This window comes from Volvox carteri (genome assembly GCF_000143455.1).
Source record: "Volvox carteri f. nagariensis unplaced genomic scaffold VOLCAscaffold_17, whole genome shotgun sequence".
Taxonomy (NCBI): Eukaryota; Viridiplantae; Chlorophyta; class Chlorophyceae; order Chlamydomonadales; family Volvocaceae; genus Volvox; species Volvox carteri.
Window position 1 is genome coordinate 1,362,325 of NW_003307560.1, and position 13,680 is coordinate 1,376,004.

Below are 13,680 nucleotides of genomic sequence, written 5' to 3' on the forward strand. Positions count from 1 at the left end.
GGGTGGATCCAGGTTCCAAGTGGTTCATCAAACGGATTGGATCCGGATGCCGGGAACGAGTGGAATGGAGCGCGTGGCGGAAACAGCGATGGCGGGGTGCTGTTTACAATCTTCTTTCTTGTCATATGTCACGTGCTCCGCCGTTGTCTCTCCATCGTCCTTCGTCTGAAGCGTCCTCGTTCCCCCTGGGACCGCTGGCGCATTGGCGTCTTGGCCGCATAAACACCTGCCGTTGAGGTTTTTAGCATAGGGCTCAAAACAAAACCGCCCCCGCCACCCCCATCTCAAATCCAACATCAATCCAAATCCTACAGCGAACAGGAACTTCGAGAGCTCAAGGCACAACAGGGAAGCGACGCTCCATCCGATTCATTGATTGGTGGATTAGGTGGTGGCAACGGCCTCGGCGGCGGCGGCGGTATGGGAGCTGGCCCCGGTGCCGTCGCGGCGGGGGGTCTCGGCGGCATAGCAGCGGCCGCCGCCGCTGCCGCCGCCGGCTTTGGCGCTGCAGGCGCGGGCTTCCGCGGCCCCATGATGGGCGCGGGCCCCGGGGCCGGCGGGTCCTTCGACCACGGCGATCCCTTTACCACGAACCTTTACGTGGGCAATTTGGCGCCGGAGGTGGATGAGGAGGTGCTTAAGATTGAGTTTGGTCGCTTTGGCGCTATTGCCAGTGTGAAGGTCATGTGGCCACGAGACGAGGAGCAGCGGCGCAAGGGCCGCAACTGCGGCTTTGTGGCCTTCATGGTGTGTGTGTGGAAGGGAAGGGAAGGGAAGGGAAGGGGAAAGGGCGGGAGAAAGAGCGCGCGAGTGTAACAAGGGCGTTGCGATTTGCATCTCACGATAATCAGTCAATGGTAGGTAACATTCATGCTACTTTGGTGGAGGCGGAGGATGGCGGCATCGTGTGATGCAAGAAGCAGAGGATCAACTGCCAGAGCTGCCGCAGGGAGGAGGGGAGAGGGGGCCCGCAGGGGGAAGGCCAGTAAGGAGCAAGGTGGCGCAGGTCTGAGGGAGGGGGAAGCGGCGGAGGGGGGCTAATGAGGCGTGTGTGGGGGGGCCACCGGGGAGTTTAGAAGGATAGGGTTGGGGGGTTGAGGAAGAGGCGAGGTGATGGCTACGATGTGCGCATGCTGAGAGGAAGGGGGGTTCGGCGGAAAGTCTTGTGTAGTGGAGCAGGAGGGGAACTTAGATTGCCTTCGCCTGTGACGGATAAGGCGTGTGTGTGTGTCGCGTAGAGAGGGGCCCTCACCCTTTCTTTCGGCTCTCACCCTATTCCCCGAACACAACCACACCCACAACCCGCTATCCCTCGTCGATTCCGTTCCCACGCGCCCACGGACCGTATTGGCCTACACACACACACTCACGCTCTCACACGCACTTGGACCATCTGCCCTTTTACTTTCCGTCCACCTTTTACCGCCTCCTCCTCCTCCTCCTCCCCGCAGCGCCGTGACGACGCCGAGACCGCCATGCGGAAGCTCAACGGCATTACCCTGCACGGTAACGAGCTACACATTGGGTGGGGCAAGGCCATCCCGCTGCCCGCCATCCCCATCTACGACCCGCGGGAGGGTGCCGTGGTGTCCGCCATCCCCGCAGCTGCCACCCGGCCCGCGCACCTGCTGCCCGACCTGGTCATCCCCAAGAAGGCCTACAACGACGACATCAACTTGCACAGGGTGGGAGGGGGTCGGGGGGGATGGGGGGTTGGTAGTGGGTGGGGGGATGGAGGGGGGTTAGGTGGCGTGGGGACTGGGGAGGAGGGGAGACGCAGGGCCTGGAACTGGGTCGGGTTGGTTTGGTTAGCGTTGGGGTTGTGGATGTTGCTGAGTGGGCAGGGCGTTAGGGAACGGTGGGATGGGGTGGGGGGCCTGAGAGGAGACTGACTTAAACTGGGTGAGGGACTCGCACACGGACACAGTGGAAGCGGGGTGGGGATTAAGGGAGCCCCCAAGATGGAGATGGGAAAAAGGAAGTTCGGCAAAAAGGAAAGTGGGCGGAGGAAGGGTGCAGGAAAGGATCTGGGCTGGGGTGTCTTCGTAAAGACGGGGAGAGGCAATGGCGACAGCCTGAGGTCGTAGGATGCGCTCCGGGGATTCGCTCGCCTTAGCCTTCCCTTTTCTTCCATTGCGGCACACTTCCCCGTCCTTGCCTCCCGTACCTCCGCTCTGCCCTGCACCGGACGGGGCTGCCCCTAAGCCCCCCTCCCTTTTTTGCATGTAATTTCCCCCAACCACAGGGCACCGGTTCCGACATAGAGATCAAGGTGCCCGAAGATGCCCGTCTGCGGTTCATTATCGACACGCTGGCGTTGTACGTCCTGCAGGTGGGGTGGTTAGGAGGCCGAATGTGTGTTAGAGGAAAACACATCAGCGAGTGGGGGGATGGAGAGGGAGGCATGTGGGGAGGGAAAGAAAATAATGTTGGAGAGGAGGACAGCAATGAACACGGAAATATTATGGATATGGAGGAGGGGGTTCTTATCTACGTCGAATCCCAAAGTAAAACCCTAAGTCGCAAAAACCCTAAGTCCCAGAGCACTTCGCACCCCCATCCTGTTCCTTCCGCGTCTTCTCACCACTGCGTTGCTCGTGTATTCCTCTGCGTCTGTGCAGTGCAATACACATGTAGTACAATGTAGTACAGTGCAGCACAGCGATTCCCTCCATTGTTTAAATGCGTTTTATAACCGATTTGACGTGATTCCGCATCCTCCCCGCGCGTGCGCTCTCCCACCACCCAGGACGGCTGCGCGCTGGAGCAGGCGGTGATGGAGGCAGAGCAGAAGAACTTTGACTTTGCGTTCTTATTCGACCTCAAGTCCTCTGAACATATGTATTATCGGTGCGTCTCATAGGCCTGCGGAGAGGAGGAGGGGGGGGGCCGCCCAGAGGGGGCCCGAAGGAAAAAGCTAAGAGCCTGACCCGAACCCAAACCCGAGACCTGAAGCACATCGCAGCAAGTTGGATGGCCCCGCGGTGTGGGGGGGCCCGCGGGGGGCCGGAAGGCTTTACGCGGACGGCGTTGTTCCGCCTTCCATCTTTCTTCCGCATCCGTACGTGCGCCGGCCCCCGAAATGCCCATCAGTCTACCCTTTGCGTCAGCTTCTCTCGTTCGTGGTTCATCTTCCCCCGAAATGCCCACGCCGTCACCCGTGCGCCGCTCTCTTTTTTTATGCATCTTCACTGACCCAGTTGACTTCTTGCACCTAGCAGCAACTTATCCTTTTGGCGGGCCGCAACTTCTAACAGATTGTTTTACAGAGTCACCCATCTCCACCAAAGCACCTTTCAATCTACAGTCCACAAGACACCCCGGGCCTTCTACCTCACGCTTCCCCCACCCTCTCCGCTGTTGTTTTTTCCCTTGTAATGTAACCATCATATTCATCACCACCGCATCACCCGGGCAGCTGGCGCCTGCACTCGCTATCAGAGGGCGACACGCTGCGCACCTGGCGTATCGAGCCCTACGTGATGGTGCACGGCGGGCAGCGCTGGGTGCCGCCCCCCATGACCACCCTGGCCGAGCCGGTGGTGGTGGACGACCGCACGGCGGCGCAGAAAGGCGGACCCGATGGGGGCGCCGACGGCCGGCCACGCGAACGAGAGCGGCAGCTCACCGACAGCGAGCGGGACCGGTTCGAGGACATGTTGCGATTCCTCACGGTGCGGGAGGGCTGAGGGGCGGGGGGGCGGGAGGGGGAGGCAAAGAGATGCAGCAGGGAACAAAGCGAGGGATCGATCGCCGACTTCCAAACCACCAACTGCCGGTGTTCAAAGTCTTTATGACGTAATGGCCCAAGGCGAGGGACGGGAGGGGACGGACGGGGCGGGGGTTTTGGAAAGGGATGACGTGGGGTGTACGTATGTACGTACAAATCCCCACATGCTCCTGCATGAAGCACGTTTTGTTACGTGTGTCGTGTATAAGCATGGGAGTCGTGGGCTGAGGGGAGCTGGGTATGAGTTTTCCGTAAGGCGGGGTACCCGCGGGAGTGAGAAAGAGCGAGGCAGAGAGTCTCCGCATGGAAGGTGAGTGAAGGAGGGGAGAAGGTAATGGCGGCAGCCCAGTTTGCTCTTCTCCAATCACAGGAGGTGTCTCCCGGGGAGCCGGTTTCCTCTCCATCCCTCCGCGGTGTCGCCTCTTACCGCCGCGCTTACCCCGTCTCGCTTACTCGCTGACCCTACCCCACATCCTTGGCTCCAATCCGCGCTCGCCCCCCTACATCCCCACCCCACCCCAAACCTCCCCCCAAAACCCCAAACCCTCGACCCCGTTTTTCTTTTCCTCCTCCTCCTTCCCTTTTGCCCCGCCCTCGCACGCAGGTGGAGCGTTCGGATATTTGCGAAGCCATGATGTTCTGTCTGGCCTCTGCGGATGCGTGTGGTGAGCTGGTGGACATCCTGGCGGAGTCCCTCAGCCTGGCGGAGACTGCGGTGCCGCTTAAGATTGCCAGGCTCTTCCTGCTGTCGGACCTGTTGCACAACGCCACGGCGCCTGTGCGGAACGCATCCAGGTACAGAGCCAAGTTGCAGGTGCGTTTCCTAGCCTGCTGTATCGAAAAGTGAAATAAGGGAAAAAGGGGGGAGCCAACTGGAATGAGGTAGCTGGAGAACTTCAGGTGGAAATGGATGAGGTGTGCTGTGGGTGGAGAGAGAATAATGATTTATACTAATGGTGGACCTCTCCGCGCTTGTGTGGACACTGTAATAGACGGTGGTTACCAGTGCGATGGGAAGTTGGAAAAGGGGGGTTTCGCAGGGTTTGCAGGGAAGGGGGGACGCCCGGAATCGGCCCATATGGATTGGAAGCTGGGTGGCCTGCGGTGCCGTTCACAACGAGCCCCACCTCGCCGCGTGGTGGCGGCGGGTTTTGCGAGAGGCGGCTCCTGCGGCCCCTCGCGGCGTATGCTTCCCAACTCCGCAGCCGGCACTTGATCCGGTACTTGATCTTGTTTTGCATTCAAGTTATGTGTTTACCACCTCCGGGAGAAGACCCCTGATGTGGGTCGGGCTGCGTCACACACGCTTGTGCCTGCCGATGGATGGTTGCCCGGCACCCCCGGCCCACCGCCGCAGCCGACCCCCTTTCGTCAGTGGCTCGTCTTATCCCTTGTTTCCCCCACAGGCGGTCCTGCCGGACATCTTTGAAAGCCTCAATGAAACATATCGGTAAGAAGAGCTCTCAGGTATTGGGGTTTTGGGGATGGGAGGAAAGGGAAAGGCGAGTGTTGGCGTAGCAGTCTCCAATACCTCGCTCTTCGCTCTACACATTTCTTTTCCTGGCCGGGCGTTTAGTTCCCTGACCCATACACCCTTTCCCGTCTCGGAATTCAGTCGATGTCTTGGCACCCTAAACCCAATCCCTCTGAAGCAACGCAACCCACTCAACTCACGCACGAACGCTCGCACCCAGCCACCGCGCATGCGGCCCTCCCCGATCTCCCCCTTGGTGCGCACCTCTCCTTTCCATAACCCTAAGCCCCGCCCACCCTTATCCTCCCCAGGAACGCGGAGGGCCGCATGCTACAGGAGGCCCTTCGCCGCCACGTGCTGCGTGTGCTGCGGTGCTGGCGTGAGCGTTACATCTTCACCGATGACTACTTGAACGGCCTGCAGGCCACGTTTTTGCAGACCGCCACCAGCGCCGCCGCCGCGCTGGCGGACAACCCCACAATGCGTGCTGAGCTGGAGGCCACTGCGGATGAGGAGCTGGACCGCAGGGCCAAGCTCAATGGGCTGTCAACTCGGGGGGGCAAGGAGGCCATGGTGAGAGAAGGCAGGCGGACCTGGGGTCAGGTTTTCGGGGTTAGGAAAGGAACACTGCCTCGAATCATGTTATAAGCCCGGTATCGTGGTGGAGATGAAGTCACATACAAAAATGCAATGTGTCCGCTGCCGAAGTCAAGCTGTAGAGGTGTTCAAAGGCGTTCCAAAGGGGGGAGAAGGGATGAGGAAATGATGGAGGACGTAAGGGGTGTTGGGACTCTGAGGACAAAGCACGACGAAGCAAAACGCGCTTGGGGATGGGGTGTAGGCGAAATGCGACTATGTCCAGCTAGTCTAGCTCCAACCCACTCGGCCAGCTTTTCACACAATGTCCCACACCAAGCCCTTCCGAGCACTGGGTAACCCTCAGCTGTGGCCCCAGGTAGACGTGCAGGTTATCTACTTACTCTCCATTCCCGTCGTCTGGGAAGAAGACCTCAATCCCAAACCTGCCGTGTACACCGGAACGCCCCTGTTTGCGGCACGCCCTCATTGATTGCTCTGCTCACCGATTCCCCTTTCGCCCTCCCTTTCACCTGTCCATTGTGCCCCCCTTTTCCCCGCCCCGCCCCGCCCCACCCCACCCCGCCGCGGCCCCCGGAGTCAGATCCACCGCTTCCTCATTCTGGACCACTACCTGCACGCCGACTCGCGGCCGCTGTTTGATCCCAGCCGCCAGGCCGCAGGCGCGGCGTCCGGCAGCGTCGCAGCATCCGGCGCTGGGGACCCTTTTGCCCCGCCGCTGCCACCCCCTCCGCAGCTGCAACAGGTGTGCATAGCGGGATAAGGGGTACGAAAGGCAGAATGCGGCTGCTGGCGCGTGCCGCTCCTCTCTTTCCTGCCTGTCTGTCTGTCAGTCTGTCTGTCAGGGGGGAGGAACTGGAGAGGACGGTAGCATATCATGCATACTGATAGCTGACAGCTTGTCGTCTGTCACCCGCCAGGTCTCGGTATCCATCAAGCAGGAGGATCTAGGCGCCGGCGCAGGCCCTGACCCTGGTTTCGGCGCTCCGTCCGCTGTACCCGCGCCTGCCATACCCCAGTCCCGTTGGACGACTGTGGACGAGGAGGAGGAGCGCCAAAACGCACCACAAGTATGTGCATGTATATGTATATGTGTTATTGGGGTCCCTTGCTTTGTGCTGCGGACCCGCTGGGACGCTGGGGAGGTTCCAGGGTGGCGGATCCTGCACTACATGGCTCGTGTTGGTGTGAGCTTTCCCCTTGTCTTTCCTTAACTTCCAACCCACAAGCACTACTTCTCAAATTGTCCTTGTGCGCAGATTCCTATCAGCAAGTGGCTGCTTCAGGAGCAGGAGGCGGATGCGCGGCTTGCAGCGCTACAGCAGCAGCTTAAAGAGCTGGATGGGGACGGCGGGGGACCAGGGGGAGGTCCCGGCAGCTTAGGCGGGTCCGGTGTTGGGCCCGGTGCTGGGGGGAAAGGCGCCGGCGGCGGCGACGACGACGATAAGATCTTCAGTGATGATGATGACGACGGCGGAGGAGGTGGAGGGGCAGGTGGAGGGCTTGGGGGCGTGGGGCCTGGCGGTGTGTCGGCGGGCGAGGATGCAGCTCGATTGGTGGCGTTAGGTAAGTTGGTAGGAGGGATGGGGTGGGGTAATTGGGGTTTGGGGTTGTGGGAGGTTTCTTGTGCCGAGTATGCTAGATCGCATCTTGCAAAAGGTAACACAGGGGGCCAAACATGGATGCACACTCGCATAAAGGCACGACCACATGGCCACCCGCACGTGTGCGTGTACACGCGCGATGCTTTCTCACGCGTTGGCTCTGCAATTAAATGCAAACAACGCAAACAGCGCTCTCTGGTGCCACGCACGTCAACGCATAAGCCTAATCCCTTCCTTCCACTTCCCACCCCACCTCCGCTACATGCACCTTGCTGAAGGGTCCTGAAGGTCTTTCCCCTCTTCTTCGCGTATGTACCCTTCCTTGCATAGCGTAACGAGAGCACCTCCCCAAAGTTTTCTTCGCCCCTGAAAAAGTCCGCTGCCTGTGCTGCCGAAATACTTGCAGCTGCGGCTCGCTCCGACCCCGCCGCTGACGCCGCGGCGGCAGCCGCGGAGGAGGAGCGCCGGCGGCGGCTCCGAGAGGTGGAGCTGGCGGTAGCACGGCTGGAGGCGGAGCTTGAGGAAGAGGTGTGTGCGTGAGGGGTTAGTAGAATGTACGTGTATGTGTGTGTTGTAGTATGCTGAGATGTAAGGAACTAACTAGCCACTAGCCAGGTTCCTCTCGGAAGTCTGGGAGACCCGGCACGTTGCTCTAAGGCGCTTCGTGCTCAAGCGGACGAGGGAGGACGATGGTGGTCCACCACGTAACCGTACTAAAAACGATTTACCGTCCATGGCCCCCCCCCACGGCTTTTACGGACACCCCCGCACTTGTGCGGAACTTGTAACTTGTAACTAACAGACCGCCGCACGGTTCATGCGGCTCCGGCCACATCTAGACGTGTAAGGGAACCAACAATTGGAGTCCAGTGCAAAGCCCGAGATCGCGTGTGGTACTATACATATTGAGCTTCGGTTGTGTGGCCCTCCACCCTGTACATCCTGCGCCTCCGCTTCAGGGCCTGAGCAAGGAAGAGATGGCCTCCCGTCTAGCAGCGAAGCGGGCAGAGCTTGTGGGCGAGCTGGACAAGGAGCAGGTAGGGTCTGGGCCTTCGATCACTGGAGGTATTTTAGCCCTGAATGGTGGGTGGGTGCGGACGCAGCAGATGCAACTCGAACAGGTCCCGCCGATGTCAGAGAGGAGGAATAGCTTGGGCAACGCCGGGGATGCTGGCGGGGTGTTCGGGATGGCAGCGGAGGCGCAACTCACACCTGCTGAAGGGCTGATAGCTGCGCAAGCCCTGCACGTGTGCGTGCGCATGCGGCACTATACTGAGAGGCAAGCTGGCGGAGGTGCTGTCATGACGCGGTTCATCATGGCGTCGTGGTTGCGGCCGTTTCGACATAGTCGGGACGGAGCAGGGTGGCTTTATTAGGATAGCAAGACCGTTGGGATTAGGTGGGTCAGGTTGATCTTGCTGCGCTAGTTAACGGGGTTTGGGCAGCTGCTGTTGCCGCTGCTTGCTGCTTGCTGCTTGCTGCTTGCTGCCGAATGTACGCGCGTTCCTAAGCATCCCTTCTTGCGGGTTGTGCTGCTTCACACGTAATTCGTGCCGTAGGCGGCAAAGACTGCGGTCTTGGACAAGTGGCGCAGCCGCCGGGGTTCAGCCGCCGCTGCGGACGTGGGTCCGGCGTCCAGCTCTCATGGCCAGTCCGAGCCGGGCAGCAGCGGCCGGGACCGTGAAAGGGAGCGAGACCGGGATCGTAGCGACCGAAGCGACCGAAGAGACCGGGACCGAGAGAAGAAGGACCGGGAAAAGGACAAGGAGCGAGAGAAGGAGCGGCGGCGCAGCAGTCACAGCCGCAGCCGCAGTCGCGGTCGTTCAGAACGGGAGGAGAAGAGGGAGCGGGAGAAGGAGAGGCGGAGGAGCCGCAGTCGTAGCCGCAGCCGGGACCGATCAGAGCGGGAAAAAGAGCGGGAGCGGCGAAGGAGTCGCAGCCGAAGTCGTGACCGGGAGCGGGAACGGGAGCGGAGCAGCAAGCGCAGCCGTAGCCGAAGTCGGGGACGGGAGAAGGACAAGAAGAGTCGACGGTAGTGGAGGAATGTGGGGATGAAGTTGGTGTGTAGAACTGGTGTGAATGGTGCAGTGGGCGATGACGTGGGTGATAGGCGGCGCATTTTGCGGTGGTGAGGTTTTGCAGGAAGCTCTGGCCCTGGACTTGGGGCGTTGCACGATTGGGTTATAGCTGATATGACCTATGAGCTGTGGGGGGAAGGGCAGCAGCGCGGCTTACAACGGAGGTCATGCGGGTTGCATATCTAAGATCCCTTTCTGCACCTAACACCTTCCTGTCGGTGCGGACCAGCCGTGGCTTCGTGAGAATTCGGCTCGCCGGTTGTTCCACCTATACCTGTAACTGGCATGATTCTTACGTCATGTCTCGTTCTGAAGCTTCTTCTGATCTGGGTACAAGTTAGCACCAAGCACGAAGAAGCACGAACCACGGAGGGCACGTGTCCGTTAATCCAGTTAGTCTTGTCACTACTGTAACAGTTTTCAGAGTTATACTGTTTTACTTGTACACAGCATAACGTTACTTTATCTTCGTCTTATGATATAAGGCATGATGTTCACAGACGGAATGCCAACGAAAACAAAACCCTTTTTTACTTTCAGCAAGGGCGAGATATACAACACCTAGGTAGTTTGATTTTAGCTATGGGAAAATGCGGACGTATCAAAGGACTGCTTTGGCCTGTCCAAGACGGTTCAAACTATGTCTTGAGCAGGGCTACTAAGGTGTATTCCGTATTCACTAGATGTTCGTGTGCTGACTACGTCTTTTGAATGATGCGGTAATAGGCCCATTGGTCTCCGGTGGTAGCTGCGCAGCTACGCTGGAACAATGTCGCTGCAGCTTGCTCGCACAGCGCACGGGCGATCGCAGATCCAAATTGACGAGCAAATCGATGCGTACCTGCGTCTACGAAACGATGAGGACAGTGCCGTGGAAGCAGTTCCTGTTGGAGGCGAGGAGAGGTCGCTCCAGAAATACTCAATAAAGCTAGAGGATATGGTGCCCATGACGTCGATTCGTCCACCGGACGGTCTGAGGGGTCTACTCCGTCCGTCTAGGACAGCATCACAGCTGGCGAGACCGGCGTCTCAAAGCCAATTGAGCTTGACACAGCAAAGCAACAACTTTTCAGGCAGCTCTGACCAAAAGACAAGTGAGTTGTGACCACCCTTATGGAAATACAGAACGGTTCCTGTCCACAGTCGTCACTTTGAAGAGCTCCTGATGACGAGCGGCGCAGGCCCCCTTGAGACGGCCCGCTTTCTAGGTCCGCAAGCTGCTGGCTGCGTTTGCGAATATGCCCTTCCACGGGCTTTTGTGCCCTTCAGCTGAATCGGCACGCGGATGCTCGTGTACGTACCGGGGCTCCCCTCCCCCTTTTCCCACACCAACTGAACACGTCAACTCCACCCCATCGCAACCTCACTCAATGCACATGAACAGGCCGGCCCCCTTCCACCTCCACCACATTCATACATGTTAATATCCCAGTTTCATTGCCTCTTTCCTCCTTCCTTCCCTTGACCAGTGCACGGCATTTACGGCCTGCTGGCCCGTCACATAGAGGTCCCGCCAAAGGTGTGGGCGGAACTGCCGTACAAGGATTTGATTTCATGTTTCATAAAGGAGCAGGAGGAGGCGACCCTGGAGCTGTCTCCCACCACCACCGGCGGCGATAGTAACGCGGGCGCGGCACTGGATGGTGCGGCTTCCGAGCCGGGACCCAGGTACGGCGGACTGCGGGGTTGGTGGCGGTCTGCGGGTATGTGGCCGATTTGGGTTGGCGGGATGGATGCCAGTTCGTCGGCTAGCCAGCCTGTCAGTCAGTCAGTCAGTCTGCCTGTTCATAGGCTTGGTGGATCTAGCTTGGGGTCAGAAAGGAGGTGGTAGGCAGGCAGGTGGTAGGTCCTCAGCTGCACGGGCTGGGGAGCCAAACGAGCCGTCGTTCCCAGAACCCACATCCCGACCCAAGTCAAGGAAAGACTACTTCGACGTTCACTTCCAGCCACCCGCTCTCTCTAACAACCATCATTTCCAACACCACAACCAAACGCAATGGATCCACAACCCAACCCACAGCCAAGCGTACCCAACCCATCATCGTACCCTTTTTCCCCTCTTTTCCGTTTTTCCTGGCCCTAGGTGTTCCATTTTCGGCCTGCCGATGCTGCACCCCTATTCCCGCCTGGCGGTGGCCTGGCGCTGCGCCATGCTGTTGTTTGACCTGTCCTTCACCGCATTCTGGGTTCCGCTGAACGTGGGGTTCTGTTTCGAGGCGTACGGAGATTTGAATCGGCCCTGTACGAGGTCCGATTTTGCGGGAGGTGCGGTTGGGCGTCTGGATTGAAGGGGAAGGGTGAAGGGAAGAAGGATTGGGAGGTATCGGGCCGCAGGCGGATGCAGTAGGGCAGGAGGTCGGGATGTAGGCTGGTAAAGGGGCATGGACGGTGTGGTGTGGTGTGCATGTGCGCTCGCTCTAAGGGGGGAGGTCCGTGTGCAAGGCGGCATGAGAATGCATGAGAAAGGTCCCGACCCGCGGAAAAGGTGGGAAGAAGGGAACTGGTTTTACAATCCTCCTTCGTTATGTTTGTTGAGAGGCATCATCAACCCAGAAGATTCCACAGCTGTGGCCCCTGTCCCGGTCCTAAACCCTGCAATTGGTTTCAGTTGTTGGTTCTCCTTGGGTGATCTTGGGGCTCCACATTCCCAACCCCCCATTCTCCCACATCCATCAAGTAGTCTCACATCTGCAGGGGACATTCCAAGGCCGATCTCATATCTGCATGCTCCAATCCGCATCCGGCTCTCTTCCGACACCCTTCCGACACCCCCATTTCCCCTCGAATGCCTTGTCATCTCCTCTTGCGATATCGCCTTGTTTCCCAGGTATTATTTACGTCATCAACTGGTTTGTGGGCTTCCATATGGGGGTTGTGGCCACTTGCGGCTCTAAAAGGAGAATGGTGCTAGATGGCATGTCCGTGGCCAGGTTGTACGCCTTGTACGGCAAGTTTGTGATGGATACGCTGGCTGTGGTGCCCTTCTTTGTGCTGGTGGGTGGGTGGGTGTCGGGAAGAAGAGGGGTTGGGCTTGGGTTTGGCTGCTGCGTGTGCGGGTTTTTCTGTTGACACTTTAGAAAGCAGCTAAGGTAAAGGAAAGGGTTTTGACATTGGGCACTTGATTTCCCGGGTCACCTTTCCCGACTGACCACTCTTGCTCTTACCCTTTCCGGACCCACGTCCGTCAGAGCTTTTACCGCGCTTCCTCTCCCTCTCCCTCTGCTCCTACCTCGCGTCTTGGCGGCTTGCACGTCCGCAACCGCTGCGATTTGCATTCCAGCTGCCACAAATTGTCTCCTCCATGACCAGTCTCCCCATGACCAGTCCTCGTCCTCGGCTTGTGTTACCTTCCCATAACAGCCCATGTTTGTGGGCAGAGATCCGCTGTCAGGGGGCCCCCATCCAGCGGTAACGTGCCGCCTTCCAGTTTATACACGCTCCCGTCCCTGACCGCTAAAGCCCTCAGCAGCCAGCAGCCCTAAACTGCATGACCCGTGAGATGAATGTGTGGATGTGGCCCCGGATGTGGGTACGCGGTGCAGATCTCCGCCATTACGGCCGCAGACGACGGCGCCGTGGGGTCCGGACGGCGCCTGTGGGGTCTGTTGTCGCTGATGCGGCTGATACGTCTGTTGCGGCTGTTCAACACCGTCAAGGTGAGTGGGTGGGTGGGTGGGTGGGTGGGTGGGTGAGTGGGTGGGTGGGTGGGTGGCGGGACCGGCGGCGTGGTGGAGATGCTATGAGCGCATGTTGTGTGCGCTTGCGTAGCTGCATGTGCTTGGTCCGTGCTTTTGCGTAGAGGAAGCGACGGTGTTGTGGCGTTAGATGGCCGGTCTGCCAGTCGGTGCCCACCTGCACAGTGGGAGCATGCGTGCTATATTGCTAACGACGCTGCCTGAGCCGTCATGGTCGTCATGGATCTTGTCCATCCAGCTCACTCGCTACATCTTAACTTAAGGAGAGTCTAAGAAAAAACTACTTGCAATTCTATGTCTGTGTGTGTTGTCGCGGTTGCTTGCTCTGCCGGTCGGCCGGCCTGTCTACACACCGTCCTGGCCTTGTCGCCGGTGCTCTAGGCCACCACACCACGGGTCCCTCCTAACTCCCTGCCCCGGGCCCGGGCCCTTTTGAGTTTGCTACTTCGTGTGGACGTCGGGAGGCATTTGACGCCTTGTTTTTNTGCCTCGCTTTCACCCC

At 59.1% G+C, this 13,680-nt stretch overlaps 2 protein-coding genes across 2 annotated transcripts in view; both read left to right on the plus strand.

Moving 5' to 3' along the window:
- The window catches only part of VOLCADRAFT_104604 (uncharacterized protein), a gene marked incomplete at its 5' end in the record, with an annotated part of 11,882 nt that extends 2,135 nt beyond the window's left edge, over nucleotides 1-9,747 (plus strand). The window contains 14 exons of the mRNA XM_002950052.1: nucleotides 315-747; nucleotides 1,452-1,685; nucleotides 2,246-2,332; nucleotides 2,750-2,850; nucleotides 3,419-3,674; nucleotides 4,335-4,544; nucleotides 5,137-5,180; nucleotides 5,516-5,777; nucleotides 6,385-6,546; nucleotides 6,722-6,871; nucleotides 7,061-7,295; nucleotides 7,812-7,933; nucleotides 8,365-8,442; nucleotides 8,965-9,747. Of these exons, the coding sequence (XP_002950098.1) occupies nucleotides 315-747; nucleotides 1,452-1,685; nucleotides 2,246-2,332; nucleotides 2,750-2,850; nucleotides 3,419-3,674; nucleotides 4,335-4,544; nucleotides 5,137-5,180; nucleotides 5,516-5,777; nucleotides 6,385-6,546; nucleotides 6,722-6,871; nucleotides 7,061-7,295; nucleotides 7,812-7,933; nucleotides 8,365-8,442; nucleotides 8,965-9,441 (2,851 nt within the window). The 3' untranslated portion in view covers nucleotides 9,442-9,747. The remainder of the gene's footprint in view (nucleotides 1-314; nucleotides 748-1,451; nucleotides 1,686-2,245; nucleotides 2,333-2,749; nucleotides 2,851-3,418; nucleotides 3,675-4,334; nucleotides 4,545-5,136; nucleotides 5,181-5,515; nucleotides 5,778-6,384; nucleotides 6,547-6,721; nucleotides 6,872-7,060; nucleotides 7,296-7,811; nucleotides 7,934-8,364; nucleotides 8,443-8,964) is intronic.
- Nucleotides 9,748-10,252: 505 nt separating this feature from the next.
- The window catches only part of VOLCADRAFT_90590 (uncharacterized protein), a gene marked incomplete at both ends in the record, with an annotated part of 12,636 nt that continues 9,208 nt past the window's right edge, over nucleotides 10,253-13,680 (plus strand). Inside the window, 5 exons of the mRNA XM_002950053.1 lie at nucleotides 10,253-10,577; nucleotides 10,953-11,151; nucleotides 11,567-11,748; nucleotides 12,311-12,477; nucleotides 13,026-13,139. Of these exons, the coding sequence (XP_002950099.1) occupies nucleotides 10,253-10,577; nucleotides 10,953-11,151; nucleotides 11,567-11,748; nucleotides 12,311-12,477; nucleotides 13,026-13,139 (987 nt within the window). The remainder of the gene's footprint in view (nucleotides 10,578-10,952; nucleotides 11,152-11,566; nucleotides 11,749-12,310; nucleotides 12,478-13,025; nucleotides 13,140-13,680) is intronic.